This window comes from Myotis myotis, unplaced genomic scaffold (genome assembly GCF_014108235.1).
Source record: "Myotis myotis isolate mMyoMyo1 unplaced genomic scaffold, mMyoMyo1.p scaffold_m19_p_3, whole genome shotgun sequence".
Taxonomy (NCBI): Eukaryota; Metazoa; Chordata; class Mammalia; order Chiroptera; family Vespertilionidae; genus Myotis; species Myotis myotis.
Genome location: NW_023416335.1, coordinates 150,798,310 through 150,817,367, shown reverse-complemented (window position 1 = coordinate 150,817,367; position 19,058 = coordinate 150,798,310). Strand labels below are relative to the sequence as shown.

Genomic DNA, 19,058 nt, shown 5'->3' with positions numbered 1-19,058 from the left:
AGCTTTCAGTCACTTCAGGAAATGAGATCTTCGTATTTAATCATTTTATTGTGACCAGGAGCTACTCAGTCAGTTTTACAGATGAGTGAGATCTTAGTTCTCGAAGGGCTTAGACCAGTTTGTAAGCTCCAGTTGATCCAAGGCGAAGTAATTCTCTCCTAGCCTTTGATGTCTCAATATGAGAGGAGAGCAATATCTTCGGACCAAAATAAAAATCTCTTTGAAATATTTAGGAATAGAAGGGATGACTAGTGAGAGACTCTGGGCTCTTCAAGGTGGTCTCATTGTCTTTGGCAAAGGAGTTCTCATCATTTCAGACCCTGTTGTTTTCCCAAACAAGGACAGCAGTGTGGGACACGAATTCCTGCCCTTGAGGAATTTATAATGAAGTAGAAGAGATTAAAATAGACTTTAGTTCAAATTCCAGCTCTGTCATCTACTGGCCACATGACCTCCAGCAAGCTATTTTATGAACCTTAGTTTCTGCTGGAACACACAATCCCCAAATCCCAATGGCTTAAAACACTGAAAATTTATTTCTTGCTTGTAATGCATGTTCATCATCTGTTAGATGGGAACTCTGCTCCATGTCTCCTTGCTCCAGGGGTCATGGTTAATGGAGCAGCCACCATCTAATTATAGAACATTGCTGGTCACTGTTGGAGCGGGAAAGGAAGACCTGGAGAGTCTCACATCAACAACTGAAGTACTCTGGCTCAGAAGTGACACCCATTATCACTTCTGTTCACAACTTAGTGCTCAGAACTAGTGACGTGGTCTCACTCAACCATAGGGGGTTGGCCAGGAAATACATTCCTGCCATGTTCCTGGAAAATGGAGAGCCAGAAATATTGGGCAAATAGTACTAAGACTACTACATATAGGAATGCCTACCTCAGGGTTGATGTGAGGATTAAATAATATATGCACACTACACAGTCATCTAGTGCAGGTGCTCAAAATTGATTATCATTAGCAATATCATAAGTAAGATGTACATTTGCAAAATATTTGAATAACAATATTAAGTGCCTTGAATATTAGAACATAAGTGTGCAAATATAAGTTGATATTGTTATTACCTAGTAGATATTAGAAGATACAGCATTAGAGCTTGTTTCAATGTTAGAGTAGATCTTTTATTTTTTTAATATATATTTTTATTTTTTTCTAAATATATTGTTATTGATTTCAGAGAGGAAGGGAAAGGGAGAGAAAGATAGAAACATCAATGATGAGAGAGAATCATTGATTGACTGCCTCCTGCACACCCACACTGGGGATCGAGCCCACAACCCGGGCATGTGCCCCAACCTGGAATTGAACCATGACCTCCCGGTTCATAAGTCAATGCTCAACCACTGAGCTATGCCAGCTGGCCAATATGTATTTTTATTGATTTGAGAGAGAGAGGAAGGGAAAGGGAGAAACACATAGAAACATCGATTGGCTGTCTCTTGCATGCCCCCTACTGGGGATGTGCCCTGACCTGGAATCGAACTGGCAACCTCTTGGTGCCTAGGTCAGTACTCAGCCACTGAGCCACAACTGCCCAGTATAGAGCTAGATCTTTATAGTTAGTTATCTATCAAGAAATGATAGTTGAATTTGTAAGAATAGGTGAGATCTGCAAGAAAGAGATTAAGTAGTGAGAAGTACAGAGGATACTAAGGGGTAGCTCTGGAGCATAAGCACAATTTGAAAATCAGAAGGAAGTTCCACAAGAGATAGAGAAGCAATTTTTGGAAAGGGAGGAAGAAAGTGATACCTTTTAGTATCATAGAAAAGTCAGGCGAAGAATGTTTTCAATAAGGAAAATCAACCATCCTATATAATAAAAGCATAATGTGCAAATTGACTGAACAGCAGAACTACCAGTCTCTATGATGCGCACTGACCACCAGGGGGCAGGTGCTCAATGCAGGTCAGTGCGCTCCCACAGGGGGAGCTCTGCTCAGCCAGAAGCCAGGCTCATGGCTGGCAAGCGCAGCAGTGGTGACAGGAGCCTCTCTTGCCTACACTGCAGGCAGGTGGTAAGGAGCAGTGGTCCCGGACTGTGGACTGTGACAGCCCTGGACTGCGAGAGGGATGTCTGACTGCTGGCTTAGGCCTATCCCCCTAAGCCGGCAGGTGGACATCCCCCGAGGGGTCCCAGACTGTGAGAGGTCATAGGCTGGGCTGAGTGCCCCCCCCCACCCCCAGTGCACAAATCTTGTGTACTGGGCCCCTAGTATAAAATATCTTCTAAGAGACATAGTTTCAGTTCTATTGAGTGTTATGGGGACTATCCTATATAATAAAGAGAGAATATGCAAATTGACCATCACTCTGCCACAAAGATGGCAGCACCCACAGCAGAGGCGGGGGTTTCCGTAACACAAGATGGCTGCACCCACAGTGGAGGCCGAGTTCCCATAACAAGCCTTAACGAGCAATCAGCAGGGACCTGAGGCTGTACCCCTGCCCCCACCTCCATGGGGCTTGACAGGGGACATCAGTCTGCACCCCCCACCCTGGCACCAGGCCAGGGCACCTCAGGCCGTGCCCCCCACCAGGCAGGGCTTGACTAGGGACCTCAGGCCATACCCCTCACCCCAGTGCCAGGCCGGGGGACCTCAGGACACACCCCCTGCCCAGCGGGGCTTGACGGGGGACCTCAAGGTGCACCCCCCACCTGGCAGGACTTGACAGGGGACCTCAGGCTGTGCCCCCTGCCCAGTGGTGCTTGACGGGGGACCTCAAGGTACACCCCCCCACCCCAGTGCTGGGCTGGGGGACCTCAGGCTGCTCCCCTTGCCCTGGGCTGGGGGACCTCAGACTGTGACCCCCACCCAGCAGGGCTTGACGGGGGACCTGAGACTGCACCCCCCTCCCGGTGGGACTTGACAGGGTATCTCAGGCCACGTCCCCCACCCAGCGGGGCTTGACAGGGGACCTCAAGGCACGCCCCCCTGCCCCGGCCTGGGCTGGGGGACTTCAGGCCGTGCCCCCTGCCCCGGCGCCAGGCCAGGGGACCTGAGGCTGTGCCCCCCGCCCAGCAGGGCTTGACAAGGGTGGGACCGGCTGGGTCTGGATCTAGCCCAATGGGGGAGTGCTGACGGGGTCTGGATCTCACGTGATTTTGAGGCGCATGTGGGTGGGTTGGGACTTGACTCTGCATCCCGTAGTGCGCCCCAGACTCTGACAAGAGGAAGATTTTCGTATACATTTTACTAATTTTCTTTCATCTCTGATACTTCTATTATAGAGAAAGGGCAAATAGCAATATTAAAATTTTTCCTCTAATCCCCTTTTAATGTGCACGAATTTCGTGCACCAGGCCACTAGTTAACAAATAATCAAGAGGGGCTGTTACTTAAGGAAGAAATAGTATTATTTCATTAATCATAGTGAAAAAGCAGCTATTTCTGCAAAATACATGTAAAGTGACATTAGTTACACACTATTCTAAAAATATGTAGCTATTATCTCAAAATGGTTTGGAGAATTGGCTGAGGATTCTGAATAGCCAGGGTCCTGTTGTTTCTTATAACAAATACAAAAAGATCTCTGCTTAACAAAAAGGATGCCCAATTCTATCTAATGGCCTATTGATTTCAACAAGTAAATGAGTGATTAGTTCATTCAACAAACATAAGTTGAGCATAACTGGTACCAGGCACTGTGCTGATAAGAACAAAAATGTTTTTATGGAACTTTATAGTAGACAGAATAGTGGTTCCCAAATGCTGGCCCACCACAATGAAGTTTTCTGCTTTAATAATGAAATGAGAAAAATAGCAACAATGAAAAATTTTCCCCATAAAACTAAATATATTCTATTCAAAAGAATGCTTTTTATCTATCATGATGAAATTAGAGTTTGGGGCTTTTTGTTTTTATTTTGTCTTTAGTTGACAAAATTCAAATTTATCAACTTTTAAAAAATATGTATCTGTATTGTTGAAAATATTACAGATGTTACCCTTTTACCCCTGTTGACCCCTCCTTCTCACTCCCCTCTCCCCTTTCCCAAGCCTTCACTGCTCTATTGTCTGTGTCCATAGGTTTTGCACATAACCAAAGAACTTATATGTCAACTCTCTTTTGACCCCTGTAGTTTTGGGGGGACATTTTACTAGCTGTGAAAAACCACTGATGTAGACATTCCTTTGTCATTTATTGGAAAGGGATTTGACCTTTAGGTTTGACCCTTTAAATCTACTAGCACAGCCAGCTCATTTATTCTGGAGCTAATTATCAAATTTGTGAGTTCTTTGGATTCCTTGTTTATACCATCTTTCTTTGGCATTTTATCATTCAATTGCAAGGAAAAAAGTAAAAGTGAATAAAAATAAACTCAAACCAAAAACTAACAAACTAATTTTAAGCAAATTTTTGGATGTCAGATTTCTGGGAGGTGGGGGTGGGGGTGGGGGGGGGGTGGGAGGGAAGAAGAGATGGAGAAGAAGGAAAAAATTTTGATCAAAATAGGACATTTAAATTATCTTTGGGTCTCAAGTCAGAATGCATTTTCAAGCTCCTACCTTCATAGGAACTGCTGAGTCCTATGAAGGAACCAGCTGGTTTTAATTCTAATTATTACTTTTAAGAACCATTAACAGTTGAGATGGCAGACAGAACAGGGTGAGAAATGATGGTCCTAAACCAGTGGTCGGCAAACTGCGGCCCCTTGAGTGTGGCTCTTCCACAAAATACGTACAGTGCGATTGAAACTTCGTGGTCACACTCAAGGGGCCAAAGAGCCGCATGTGGCTCACGAGCTGCAGTTTGCCGACCACTGTATAAACCATCAATTCCATAGACGCAGTCATTTACATAGTCATCTTTTTCCACTCAATGAATGGTGCCAGGCACTGAGATGAAAAAAGACACCGTCCCTGCACTGAAGACATTTATAATCTAGAAGAGGGAGGCAGAGATGTAAGCAAATCAGTGCTCTGAAAGGTGTTATAGGAGATATAACAGCATGCCTGGTGCCTCAGTGGGGACCATATTGGAGAGGTGGGAGGTGGGAGTGGTGACAGGAAGAGTGAGGATGTGGGATAAAAAAAGACATGGAGGTGGAAGTAGGAAACAGTGGACCTATTTGGGTGAAATTACGAGTATATTGGTATGGGACTAGCATGGTGTGGAGTGGGATGCGGTTATGGCAAGAGAAAGGCTGAATATTTAGAACTTTAGATGCTTTGTTTAGGAATTTGGACTTTATCCAAAGGATTTACCAGAATGTGTTCTGGGGGATGGTGATAGGAAAGAAAGGGGTTTTCTATGGTCAAAACTATGTGAGAGGCACCAACTGAGACAAAGCAGGTGTATTCACTGCAAAGCCTCTCAGACCCTTTATGTTGGGCAGCGTTTCCACAGTTGTTTGACTACTTATCTTGCTTGGAAGAGTATTTCCCGTTTCTCATAATATGGTTGGGGAGACCCTGCAATATGCAATGGGGAATCATGAAAACCTTTTCAGCAGAGAATTATTGACAATCGTGTAATCTGATTCTATTCTCAACACAGAGTGTGATATTGCTCATTAGAATTGTTCAACCAGTATTTTTTAACACCAGATATTTTAAAAATGATGTGCTAGATATTACAGGAAAGTAGAAAGATGCATAAGTTATGTGCCTGACAAAAACATGTTGATTATCTATAAATGGTTTTCATCTATTCAATTATTTCATCTATGCCAGCGGTTCTCAACCTGTGGGTCGCGACCACTTTGGCGGTCTAACGACCCTTTCACAGGGGTCGCCTAAGATCATCCTGCATATCAGATATTTACATTACGATTCATAACAGTGGCAACATTACAGTTATGAAGTAGCAACGAAAATAATTTTATGGTTGGGTCACAACATGAGGAACTGTATTTAAAGGGCCAGAGGTTGAGAACCACTGAATTCTATTCAATTATTCAAAGGCAATACAAAAGTGAGGAAGTTGAGGATAGACTTGAGAATTAGAGATGTTCTTGGTGGCCCTTGCTCAGTGCTGATTCCTACAGGGCGTTTAATGCTCATTCTTTCGCCAAATATTGTCCCCACTCAGAAGCATGAGCTTCTTCTAGGACGAGAATTGTGTCTGGCTGGGGACCTCACCCAGGCAGCTCAGGGAGTGCAGTGGGAAGAAAGCTAACAAATTGAAACTTGAATTTTATTGTTTGGGGGGTGACTGTTAGCTTGGCCCTCAAAAGTACCATACCATCAACATATTGGAGCTTTGGTATATTCAAGTGGAGTCTTTAGAATATATCACAGGTGTATCCATGGAGTTTGGGGAAAAATTTTAAAGGTGAAAGAGAAAGGGAAGTTGCATTTCATGAAAACAGAAAGATCAAATCTAGAAATCTGAGTATGTCTCAAACTTTTAAATTAATTCCCTACTTTTTTCTTACTCGGTGCCAAGGGAGAGATTCTTCAAATAATCTTCTTGAATTAATTGAATCCTTAAGGTTTATTATCAGCCACCTTATCTGATAGGTACACATAGAATCAGATTATCTAGGATGGGTTGGTACTTCTTCAGGCTTTTAATCAGCAGTTGTGTAGTGGTCAGTAGCACTAGCCCTGGAGCTAGCTGGTCTGGGTTCAAATCTATTAAAACACATTCAGTCCAATTATCTAAGGGACCTGCTCTTTATTAGCTTAGCTGTAAGATTTTAGGCAAATTACTTAACCTCCCTGTATCTGTGTTTCTTCATCTAAAAATGGGAAAAATGATAATAGGTATCTCATAAGGCCATGAGGATTAAAAGAGATAATCCTGTGAAGTGCTTAGAATAGTACCTGCCACATGCCAAGGGTTTCATCAACTGTTATTTTTAGGATATCTCTGTCCTACCTTTTTTTTATTAGGATAATTCATTGTGGAAGTCCATCAAAGAGTAGTTAGCTTTCTGGCCTAAATAGGATTCTGTCTTTGGAGAATGGCCTGCTAATTCTAAATAGGTTTGGGTATAAATGGACTATTAGAAAATTTTAATTCTGTAATTTAAAAATATAGCCAATATTTATTCACTTAAATAATAATAACTAACATTTGCTGAGCTTATACTATGTACCAAGAGTTGTTACGAGTCCTTTTTACCAATTAACTAATTTTAGAGTTGAGGAAACTGTCACATTTGAATCATTGAGATGGTAAGTGACTTGCCCAAGGTAATACAACTAGTTAGGGGCAGGACCAGGATTCAAACCGAGACCATCTGACCTCATAGCTCACACACACACATCCATCATAATAACCCATCTTTCATGTAAATGCATTCTGTATTTTAGATAGGTTTGCCAAAGTGTTTCATTTGATTTACTGTAAACATAAATTAAGTGAAAAACATTAGTGAAAAATTAATTTTGCTAAGTCATTACAGCATAAGAAGATTTCTTTTTCTGTTGTAGAGATAAGTTACTCTTGGTGCCACATGTTACAGCCATTTTAATTATGATTCTTTTGGTTCTTTGGAAGATTATGAGTTGGATTTCACCAAGGCATCCAGACACAAGCATCCATTCTTTAGTTCAGTTTTTCACTTTACATCTCAACTACATATTTTTGGAATAGTGTTTAAGTAATGTCACTTTGCATGCATTTTGCAAAATTAGCTGTTTTTTTGCTATAATTAGGGTTAAAACATTAAATAGGGTTATATCAAATCCTATCCTATGAAATACATACCTTGTAGGATTTGAAAATGCAGAACATTGAAAAAAATCACTCTTTTTGTAATCTTCAGTGTAGAAAGACTACACTTTGTAAAAGTTATCCATCATTTCTGTTGCTCTACTTTATTGGCGCTAATGTAGCACTTTCTGGGTTTGCTTTTAAAGAAAACTGGGCAAAACTAATTTGCCACTAGATGGAGCCCTGGCTATTTGGGTAAAAATAAATGCAACAGAGTGGGAACATTAAATCACACAGTCATATCATGCTCGAGGGCCCCCCGGTATTTGAAGCCCTCAGCTTTTAATTGTAGAATACATCTTTGTTCTTTGCCTGACCTGCAGAGTGACATCACTCCCTTTCTTCCTGTGCGCTGGCTTTGACACAAGCCAGATGGCCACAGTCATCGGTAGGCGCGCAGGCTGCCTGGTACAGCAGTTGATGAAGCAGAATAGGAAGACGTTTTATGATCAGCTGCGGGAGCTCAATGAGGCCGTGGCTTTGCTAAGTAATTACATTTACCGTGCACACTTTATTCCTCACAGAGAAGGTCACAAGGAAAAAATACATTTTTATTTATAGTGTTGTGAGGTATAGACCTTTGATCTTTTATTAGTCAGTAGTCTGCTCCAAAGGAATGCTCTCTTTTCCCTGCTCTGCAATCACTCGTGGAAATGGCATGTTTATTTACGTTTAATGGTTCTTTCAGGCTGTGCATTGTGATACTTACCTTCCCTCTTCCTCCCTTTTGTCTCCAGTTAGTCACACAAAAAATGTTTTAGTTTTGTAGTGAGTTTAGTTTGGAGAAGTCAGAGTTCAGGCATGTTAATACAAGCAGATTTCTGTCAGATATACTCCAGAGTGATTTGGTTAAATATATTACTGTTTACTATGTGTTTGTTCTTCAAGGAGGTCAGAAGAGACCAGGAACAGACTTTTATTTTGGGGGGCTGAGGGTCAGGAAATGAACTAGACAATAATTTTATATCCATTTTTGAACACGTAGTGGATAAGGTCACTTATAATGCCAATTTTAAAGAAAATATTAGAATATTAATCTGTTATTTTCCATCTGCACTTGAAGTTAATCTTTACGAACAGAAAGATTGTACAAAACTTTAAAGAAAATACTAACTGCACTTTTCTCTGAAGTTCATCACTCAATTTTGAGATTCTTCCACAAGACTCATTTCTAAAAACTTTAAAAAATATCTTTGCCATTTTTAAGACTAGTTTGTGAATATTATTCACAGAATTAATGTAGAAATTATAAACTATAAAATCATATGAAAAATTCATTTTCGCTATGCTTTGTTCAAACTTAACACTGTTTCTAAAATGAAGTCTCTGAGTGTTCCCTAGGTTATTTGGCTCTCAATTAATAAAAAATGAAACTCTAATAAAAGAAATCTCTTAATCTTACAGTATTTTATAGTCTTCTCCAGGGAGGGCGATTTGCAAAAATTGTTGGAAGAAAGCAGTGTGGTGTAAGGAAAGAACATGGCTTTGCAGTAGATGTTACAGGGTTTTCTAATCCTTTTCACTGGTTATTTGCTTTGTGCCCTTGGACCTCTGAGCCTCGGTTTCCTCACATATTTATTGGGGGATAAAACCTACCTCCTAGGTTTACTGCAAGAATGAAATGATACAATGTGTTTATTAGGCCCCAGACAGTTCCTGTCACATGGTACAAACTTAGTAAATGCTAATTCCTTTCAACTGTTTTAAAGTTCCTCTCTTTTCTGAACGGCTTGCAAAATGTGTTCACAGATTACACTGTTATTATTGTATATATTTTATTCATAAAATATAAATAATCCTGGGTTGAAAGTAAGCTCACCATTTGAAAAATAGGCGTTTGAAATTTATTAGCACTGTGTATGTGTGTTCGGTTCCAGATAAAACCGTAACCATCAATTGTGCAATGGATGTGTTTAACATTTGTGATGTTTTAATTTTTTTCTTTTTTCTCCTACTCAGCTCTTGCCCCAGTTCTTTGGCTCTCGTTTTGTTGGTGAAGATATCACAGTGATGTCTGCATTCAACCTGCTGCATTTGGTGACAAAGAGCCAGCCAGTGGCCCTTCGAGCCTGTGGGCTTCCCTCAGGTCACTGCTTCTTGTACTCTACCTAGTGAGGGCACTGGGCGGGTGGGTGTTTCTGCTGCAGGAAATGATACACCATAATGCTTTGCTAAATTTCGTTTTCTTTTACCTAGGCCCTAATTTGAAGACGGAAATTGGTTATAAATCACCACTCTACTTTGAGTAACATTCAGTTCCACAATCCTTACAACCCTTGGAAACATTGTGCAGTTTTCTAGCTCAGCATATAATTGTCACTAATATTTCATGATATCTTCTTGTTCTTTAATGCACGCTACACATCTGAAAATCATAATGCTGTTCATAAGAGGCTGGCAGTCTTGATAAGAAACTGCCCCAAATCACACAAAATAAGACGTTCATCTTGTTAAAGGATAATGAAATACTTTTTATTCCACATGTGGTCATTCCTTTAGGAAATAAAAAAAAAATTAAAATGAACAACTTTTGTATAATAAAGTTAGTTCTTGTAGTTAAAAAGAAAAAATGTTCTACTGAGCAAATGACCAAATCAACAGAACTAATATAGCATGTTTCAACTGATTTTTAAATGAGAACCACCACACTTTTAAAAAATGTGATTTTATGCACTTAAACAAGTGCAGCATGAAAGTCCAAAATTTCATTATATGCCTGTATAAAATAAGTTTAATACTTTAATTTATTTAAACAATCACAGTGGTCAGATATGTCTGTGAATATTGTCATTATTATTTACTAGAGGCCCGATGCATGAAGAATCATGCAAGAATAGGCCTTCCTTCCTCTGGCTGCTGGCACCGGCTTCCCTCCGGCACCCAAGACCCAGGCTGCTTTACTCCGGCTGCTGCCAGGCACCCGGGACCCGGGCTGCTTTGCTCTGGCTGCCACTGCCACCCACTGGGACCCGGGCTGCTTCGCTCCAGCCACTGCCAAGCATCTGGGACCGGGGCTGCTTCACTCGGCCGCTGCTGCCACCCACCAAGGCGTGCTCCGAGCTGCACTGTGACCACTCGGAGCACACTCCCACCCCTAGTGTGTGTACCTTGGGGCTGGGAGCAGCATGCAGTCCCCTCCCGCCCATCTGCGCACGCAGCTTCTGAGCGGTCGTGATGCAGCTTCTTCCTGAGCCGGTTGTGATGCCTGGCTATTTTGCATATTACTGCTATATATATATATATATAGATATAGATATAGATATCTATCTATCTATTTATATATAAATATATATATGTGTATATATATATACACATACATACATATAATATCTATATCTATCTATCTATCTATCTATCTATCTATCTATCTATATGTATATAGATATATACACATACACACATACATGCATACATACTAGAGGCCCGGTGCATGAAATTTGTGCATGGGATGGGGAGGGCGTCCCTCAACCCAGCCTGTACCCTCTCCAATCTGGGACCACTGGCTCCTAACTGCTCACCTGCCTGCCTGCCTGATTGCCCCTAACTGCCTCTGCCTACCTGCCTGATCGTGAATTAATATTCACCTACTGTGAATTAATATTCACAGTTGAATATTAATTGTGAGTGCCAGGCATTGTGTGAAGCAGTGAGGGTACCATGATAAACAAGATCAAACCAGTTGCTTTAACCAGTACAAAATGGAGCTGGAGGTGTGTGAGGACCATTGAACCACATGGTGCTAAGAATAGACCAAAGGTATTTATACCTGGGAAGTTAGGGGAATCCAGACAAGGCTGGTCCTAGTCTTTACTTTGGAAGGGAGAAAAGTTCTCTGAAGTTTAAGGAGGGCTTTATGGAGGATATAATGTTTGAGCTGAATCTCAGTCTGTGAGCAACAGTCAGCCAAGTGTCCAAAGAGGAGGAAAGACATTTCTAATATATGGAGTAGCATGGCCAAAACATCCGAAAAAGCAAGGTATGTTCAGAGAAATGCAGGTTATTTATTATGGCTAGCTTGGAGGCAAGTAGAAGAGATGAGAAAAAAAGATAGCCAAACGAGGAAGTGCCTTATATGAAGTTTTAAGGAATTTAAATCTTGGGGAAGGGGAAATGACATGTCTGTAATTTGCATTTTATGATTACTGATTTAGTAGGGTGGAAGGTCAGTGCAGATTTCAGATGTTTCTATAAGAAGGCAGGAATGGCAACTTGATTAGAAGGGAAGATAGAGCATTTGCCTTAAAGCTGTATTAGAATAGTAAACATCTGTTTTGTTTGTTTTTTAAAATAGATTTTATGTCTGTTTGTGGTGACATGAGAGGCTAATGAAGCTCAGTGCACAGGGCCCCCAGTCACTCTTCTCAACTCTTTGCCTCCCCGACCCAGCTGTGGCCCTGCACTGACACCGTGGATTACCCTGCGGGAGTTTGAGGCTGGAGGGACTCAGGAAGTGCTGAGAGCCTTCACAATGGTCATTACAGTAGGTTTGGAAAGAAGAAGGATGGATTAGGGAGAGATTCAGGTTGTAGAGCTGACAAGGTTTATCTGTTGAATTGATAATTCTTAAGAAGTAACCATAATAATACAGCACTTAAGCACACACAGTTTGTATTTGAAATCTGGCTTTGACACTTAACTAGCTGTTTGCCTTGGCTTCCTCATTGTATTATTATTAGAACTAGAGGCCCAGTGCACAAATTCGTGCATGGGTGGGGTCTGGCCAGCCTGGCCCCAATTGGGGCAGATCGGGGCTGGGCCTGTCAGGAGGAGGAGATGGAGGGAGGTTGGCTGGCTGGCCTGCACCAATTGGGGGCCTTATCAGGGGCGGGCCAGCTGGGGGGAAGGGCTGTGGGCAATTGGCCGGTGGGCCCCACCCCTGATTGGGGTTGGGGGGCCGATTTGGGGCCAGTGGCCTGGGGGAGGGACCATGGGTGGTTGGCCAGCCAGCCCTGCCCCTGATGGGGGGGGTGGCAATCTGGGGTGGGGCCGGGCAGGAGGAGGGGCTGCAGGAGGTTAGCTGGCTGGCTCCACCTCCTATTGGGGTGGGGAAGGCAATCAGGGGTGGGGCTGGCCGGGGGGAAGGGCAGGGGGGTGTGGTGGGGCATTTGGCTGGCTGGCCCCACCCTTGATCAGGGTGGGAAAGTCCAATCGGCAGGCTGGCTGGGGGGAGGGGCTGTGGGAGGTTGGTTGGCGGGCCCCACCCCCTGATCAGGCCAGTTCGCTGGCCACAGTGGGCATCATAGTGACCGGTCATCAGTCGTTTTGGTCATCGCAGTCACTGGCTTTTTATATATATATAGGTAGTAATAATAATACTCACCTGGCCCTAGCCAGTTAGGCTTAGTGGATAGAGCATTGGGCCTGTGGACTGAAGGGTCCTGGGTTTGATTCCAGTCAAGGGTACATGCCCAGGTTGCAGGCTCAATCCCAGTAGGGGGCATGCAGGTGGTAGCCAATCATGATTCTCATCATTGATGTTTCTGTCTCTCTCTCCCTCTTGCTTCCTCTTTGAAATCAATAAAAACATTAAAAAAAGGATAAATAGTACATACCTGAAAGGTTGCTGCAAGAATGAATAGATTACAATGAGAAAACTGCTTAGAACAGTAGCTGGCATAGAGCAAGCACCATATAGAAATATTCACTAAGTTTACTACTATACATATCTATAGACATATGTATGTATCTATATATCTACCTCTATATATTGTAATTTTCTAGTGCAATAGACTTTTAAAAACATTTAAGTTAGTCCTATCTTTCACTTAACTATTTTTATTTTAATATAAAATAAAGTGTACTTTATGTTAGAGAAATAACCATCTCAGTATGATGTCTTGATCTCTTTATTTTTCTTATATATCCTGCTGAGCCAGAATTCAAGTCCTATCAGTATAGAACACATTTCTTTGGAAGCCCAGAGAAAGTCTCTGTCTTTCTGGCTTGGAAACCCATTTTAATTTGATAAATGAATTGGCTAGAATAGTATTCCATAATTCCTTAGACATTCACACTTTTTGAAGTGTTAGGAAAGCCAGTCTTTTATTATTTGCATAATAATGAATATTAGCAAATTCTTTATCACCCATTTCTCAAACACAATTTGACTTGTAGAAATATAGAAATGTTGAAGAAATTAAGTTCAACAGTAATAAAACAAATTATTTAAATTTTGAAAAATAAAAATGAAATCCAAGTGGGAATTCTAGCCTTTATTGCTTTGTACAAGTAGGGAGGGAAGAGGTCAAAATTGGAGATATAGGAAATTAAGGTGAAAGTTTGAAGTCTTGCTTTAATTTACTGTTCCCTGGTCAAAACCCATTACGACAAAAGTCTCTGTAAATCAAAAAGATTTCTGCTCCCTAGCCAGTACCCTACTAATTTCAGGTATTATTCAATATGAAATAATTCCAGAACTAAAAAATAATTGGAACAGGCTCTTAAAGTTGATTATAACCGGATTGACCTGTATGAAGGCCATATCCCAGTAGAGTGATCTATCATTTTTCAGCTTTGACTTCCTTTACTTCTTATTTTTTAATAAAGCATAATTTTAATTTAGAGCTTATTAAGTGCATCTGAGTTATGGTTTGCTCATGTTTGTAATTAAAGGTAAATTTTCTCTCTCGGAATTTCTTCTTAATTTACTAACAGTTTCTTTTATATATTAAAAAGAGCACTGGAATAGGAGTCAGAAAACTAACCACAGCTTTGTAATTAACTTCCCATGACCTTGAATATACCAGTAAATCTTTCCAGATCTTAGTCTCTTTATCTTTAAAATAAGAAATTCGAATTATATCATCTCTGAAATTTTGTGATTTTTTTCCCATTTGTTTTTACTTTAGGTTTTGCTAAAACAAATCTTAAAACAGCCCTGATCAATGGCTGGGAATTTACAGAACAGTCTGATAGACAGTGGTGGGAGGACAGGATTATCTTCCATGTTTGAACATTGGAATTCTTTCCTCCAGATCAAGAGTGAGGCAATTATCTGAGGAGGGATTAAGAGGCACAATTTTATACATAGTTTCAATGCTTGATAAAAATTAAGTCTAATTGTAGCTTAGACTGGATATCATGGTAGTTTTAAGCCAAGTGAGAGTATTTGTCTAAATAGTACTAATTGCAGTGATAAATTATATTCTTCTCTAACATCGTACACATAATATGTGGTTGTTACTCTTACTAGATTTTAGTGGCAGTTTGTTCTAATGTAGAAATTAGAAGTCTTAAAGAGAAATATTTTGCAAATGGTGTTTGTAAGTAACTTATATACCTATATATATAAAAGCCTAAGCAACTGTTACAACTGAACGACTGGTTGCTATGACAAGCACTGACCACCAGGGGGCAGACACTCAAAGCAGGAGCTGCCCTCCAGTGGTCAGTGCGCTCCCACAGCGGGAGCGCTGCTCAGCCAGAAGGCCAGGCCTGTGAGGATTGGGCTGAAACCTAGAAGTCCGACATTCTCTGAGGGGTCCTGGATTGTGAGAGGGCACAGGCCAGGCTGAGGGATCCTACCAGTGCATGAATCCATGCACTGGGCCTCTAGTAGATATAATCTATATAACTAGAAGTCTTATGAATCAGGAACTTGTGGCTCCAGAGCTTAGCACAGTGCCTGGCACTTAATAAATATTTGTTAAATGAATGAATAAACTTTTGGAAAGTCTGCATGGAGATGAAGTGACAGCTATAATGCAGATACAAATTTATTTGAGACTCTTTTATATGGAAAAATTAAAAGTAAAGCTGATAGTTTGGTTGCCTTTTGAGTGAAAAACAGTTTCTCTTTTCTCACTTATGGTGGATATCTTAGGTATGCATTGTAGCTAAGCAAATAACAACACAGATTCAGTGTATATTATCCAGACTTGCTTTTACTTTTTCTCTCAGTTTGAGTTTTGGTGGTAAATAAACTGTTTGAGGAAGGGAATAAGTACATAGTGTACTTAGAATAAGAATTAAGAATTCTGGCTTTTTTGAGCACTTTTATCTGGAACAAACTAATATTGTTTGCTGTGCTCTAAATTCTTCATTTGTAAAGAAGAAATGCATGTAAAGAGATATATACCAAAACAACATCCATAAATAAGTACTTACTTATTATTGTAGTTTGAGCTGGCAGTAGTTCATTGATGGTATCTGATGTTATATTTACCATTTTTAGAAAAATTGAAGTCACCAGTGTGCTCTATACCTACTGAATAATTGGCTTCCTATTTTAGTTTTTTAAACCCTTTTTAGGTCATGAAAAGATAAACCATCTTCATGTTTATTTGATAAAGTTCTGACTCTCCTCATCCAGAAAATACATATGTGTACCTACACACTATTTTTCATATAATTTCAAGGGTTTTTGTTAGATATTCTGAACTCTTAAGAGAGCCAATTTGACCCAGGGTTTAAAACCTGTGTTCTAAAAGATACACACGAAACCAATATAAAAATTGGTCAGAATACAGTATTTCTGATTTCTCTATTGATATATCCAATGGAATTCTCTCCCACCTGTTTAGATTAATGCCCTCTCTTCTGCATTTTCACCATTCCCACATGTTCATCTTACCTAACTCATTTGATTGCACTTAAGAGTAATTTTTTTAAAAAAAGACAAATAGTTCTTCAAAAATAGACATACAAATTTCAACTCACATAATTCACAAAATAATTTGCAAATAATTGATTGAATAGTATCCACTTTTTCCAGTAGATGGCACTAGATTTACATTCTTTCACAGCATATAAGGCTACACAGCACATAGGTACATTGTGACAACTTAAACAAAAGTATGTAAAGAATAAACAGTTAAGAACATATGGATTTATAAACCACAAATTTTCCTGCTTATCATATATTCAAACTATTTGTGGAATACAAAACCTTTTTCCATTTTCAATAGGATTCCAACTTCCTTATGCTTGAACATCTCATTGAAATTGTCTTTCATGTGTAGACTTTTTATGAAGTAAAACAAGTTTTCATAGATTAATGTATTTTGCATCCAAATAGCTGATTTAACAATAATTTATAGTTTTATATGCAGCTAAATTTTCTTCAGCAGACCACCCAAGAATTAAAGAAAATTTCACATTTTGTTTTGCTATGTTTTGAATTTTTATAGAATCTTGAAAATGTTATTAGCTTAACGTGTTGACTGTTAGCATGAACTGTTTTTTGCATGAATTAAAATATTTTTGGAAACCAAGAAAGTTTATATTTAAAATATTGATCAATAAGTACTCTGGTGTAGCTATATTTTTCTAAAACAAACTGTTTTAGTAGCTCTATGATATAACATTTTAGTTAATGTGTAAAAGTTGCTATACAGCATCTAATTACTACATGTGTTTTAAAAACTATTTGTGCATAAGGCTAAATATTTATAGAACACTGCATCTGTATGAATAAGGTGTTGGGCATATTGTTGTTAAATGTGTTTTGTCAATATTTTGTTAAATATGAAATAAATTTTAATATTATATATTAATTATAAAATATATAGCAAAATCTAGTAGCAACAGAGGTAAAATGGGCATGTACAAAAACTAAAACAAATTTTAGTTTTGTTTGAGAAATTCACTAATTAATAATGATTGGAAAGAATATAAAACATATGAGTTCTAAAAACAGATGATAATTTTACAGGCTTAAATTATCTAGACAATATGGGTTGTGGAGAATTATACAGGTAGAGTTATTAGATGTTTATTTATCTAAACACATGTTCACAATAATATTACCTAACAGATTATAGAAGGATTTATTAAAATGAGACTGAGCCACCTTTGGCTCTCAACAAACACGTGTTTAATGAAGGAATGAGGCATGAACGACAATTCACAAAGACTTACTAATAGAAAGGCTAATTTCTTGATAAATTTTCATTATCAGTGTTTTATAGTTTATAGCTTCATCCTAAACATTTTATTTAGAGATTTCATTTCTCATGGCTGCTTTTGCTAGATACATTTTAATTTAAAATGCTTTAAATAAATTTTACTGAGATGCAATTGCAAATTGTCTCTACTTTTTGTGCCTTTGCATTTAAAAGCAACCATTTATTTGAAAATTTAAAATCCCCATCTCATTTATTTCAAATCCCTATTTTTCTCCTTTTCTAAAATATTTAGGTTTTTGCACTAGTATTAGTCACATAAAATGCATGTTATAGAAAATATACCATGAAATGACAAAGGTGTCAGTTATTTAGGTGGTTTGTAAGAGGTATACCTTTATAGAATTTAAATTTACGCAATAACTACTATGATAAGTATGTGCTTCAACACTATATATTTAATATGTTCAGCCACATAATTGCAAAGAAAGGAATGCTAATTTAAAGAATTAGATTATTTGAATTTTAAGCAAACAAAGGAAATGCAAAATTCTGTAGCTGTAGGTTTTAAGATTTGGTTTTGTTGCAGAAATGCATGTTAGCTCATAGAATGATAAAGCTCTTCATGTTATATTCCATTTTGATTAATATTTTAATATATCTTGTGCAAATTTTAGATAACATCATAAGTTTCAGAGATAACATCATAAGTTTCAGAGCTTGCCATTATATTTTTAGTATTGGTGAAGAAACTGATTGTAAAGCTTAATTTGCATTTAGTGGTTTGTTTTTACCACCAGCCCGTTTAATTTTTTATTCCTATTCTTCATCTTATTAAACATACTTGTTAAAATTTTCTCAATTATATATTAGCATCAGGTGTCAACATTATCTGATGTTTCCTAGAAATCTATTTTGTGCAACTTTTGTCTCTGGCTGTAAGGAGGAATAACTAGAAAAACATTTTAAAATTCGGGGGGCATATTAAATAAGTCTGGGAAAGGTGTTTGGTTTGATCAGCCAAAGTCTTTTCCTAAGACAGGGAAACCCTTGGTTGCTGCAAAGGGAGCTCCAGAAAGGCAGACTGTTTATTTGGGGTCTATTTAGCTTACTGTTCCATCTCAGTAGCTAGAATTGTGTTTGTTACCTAATAGATGTTCAGGAAATATTTGTTGAATGAATCAATGGTTGTGAATAAATAGCATCATCATATGTATCAAAATAATGTCATATTGTAAATAATGTGATCTCTGTTTTTAAGGAATCTATATCCTGGTGAGAAAGATGGCTACTTTAAGTCCAAGTTTTGTTATATATAGGATGAAGGAAGTTATATCCTTGATGGTTTTATGAATCTATATAAACACTTCCTCTTTTGCTGTGCTGTGGAGGGAGGGAGTAGAAGAATTGAGAAGCATTGTGCTTCCTTCTGCCAGAGTGGCAAAATGGCGTGTTGGATAGGATTTGAAACAACAACAGTTCTTCTGAAGGATATTGAAGGAATGTGTAGATGTAATTAGCAGGAGGTGGTAG

The 19,058-nt window shown here is 39.1% G+C and overlaps 1 protein-coding gene across 2 annotated transcripts in view; it reads left to right on the top strand.

Moving 5' to 3' along the window:
• The window catches only part of MSRB3 (methionine sulfoxide reductase B3), a 186,955-nt gene that overhangs the window by 38,139 nt on the left and 129,758 nt on the right, over nt 1-19,058 (top strand). For both annotated transcript variants that reach the window (XM_036297359.1, XM_036297357.1), the window contains exon 2: nt 9,643-9,769. In XM_036297359.1, the coding sequence (XP_036153252.1) occupies nt 9,694-9,769 (76 nt within the window). In that variant the 5' untranslated portion in view covers nt 9,643-9,693. The remainder of the gene's footprint in view (nt 1-9,642; nt 9,770-19,058) is intronic.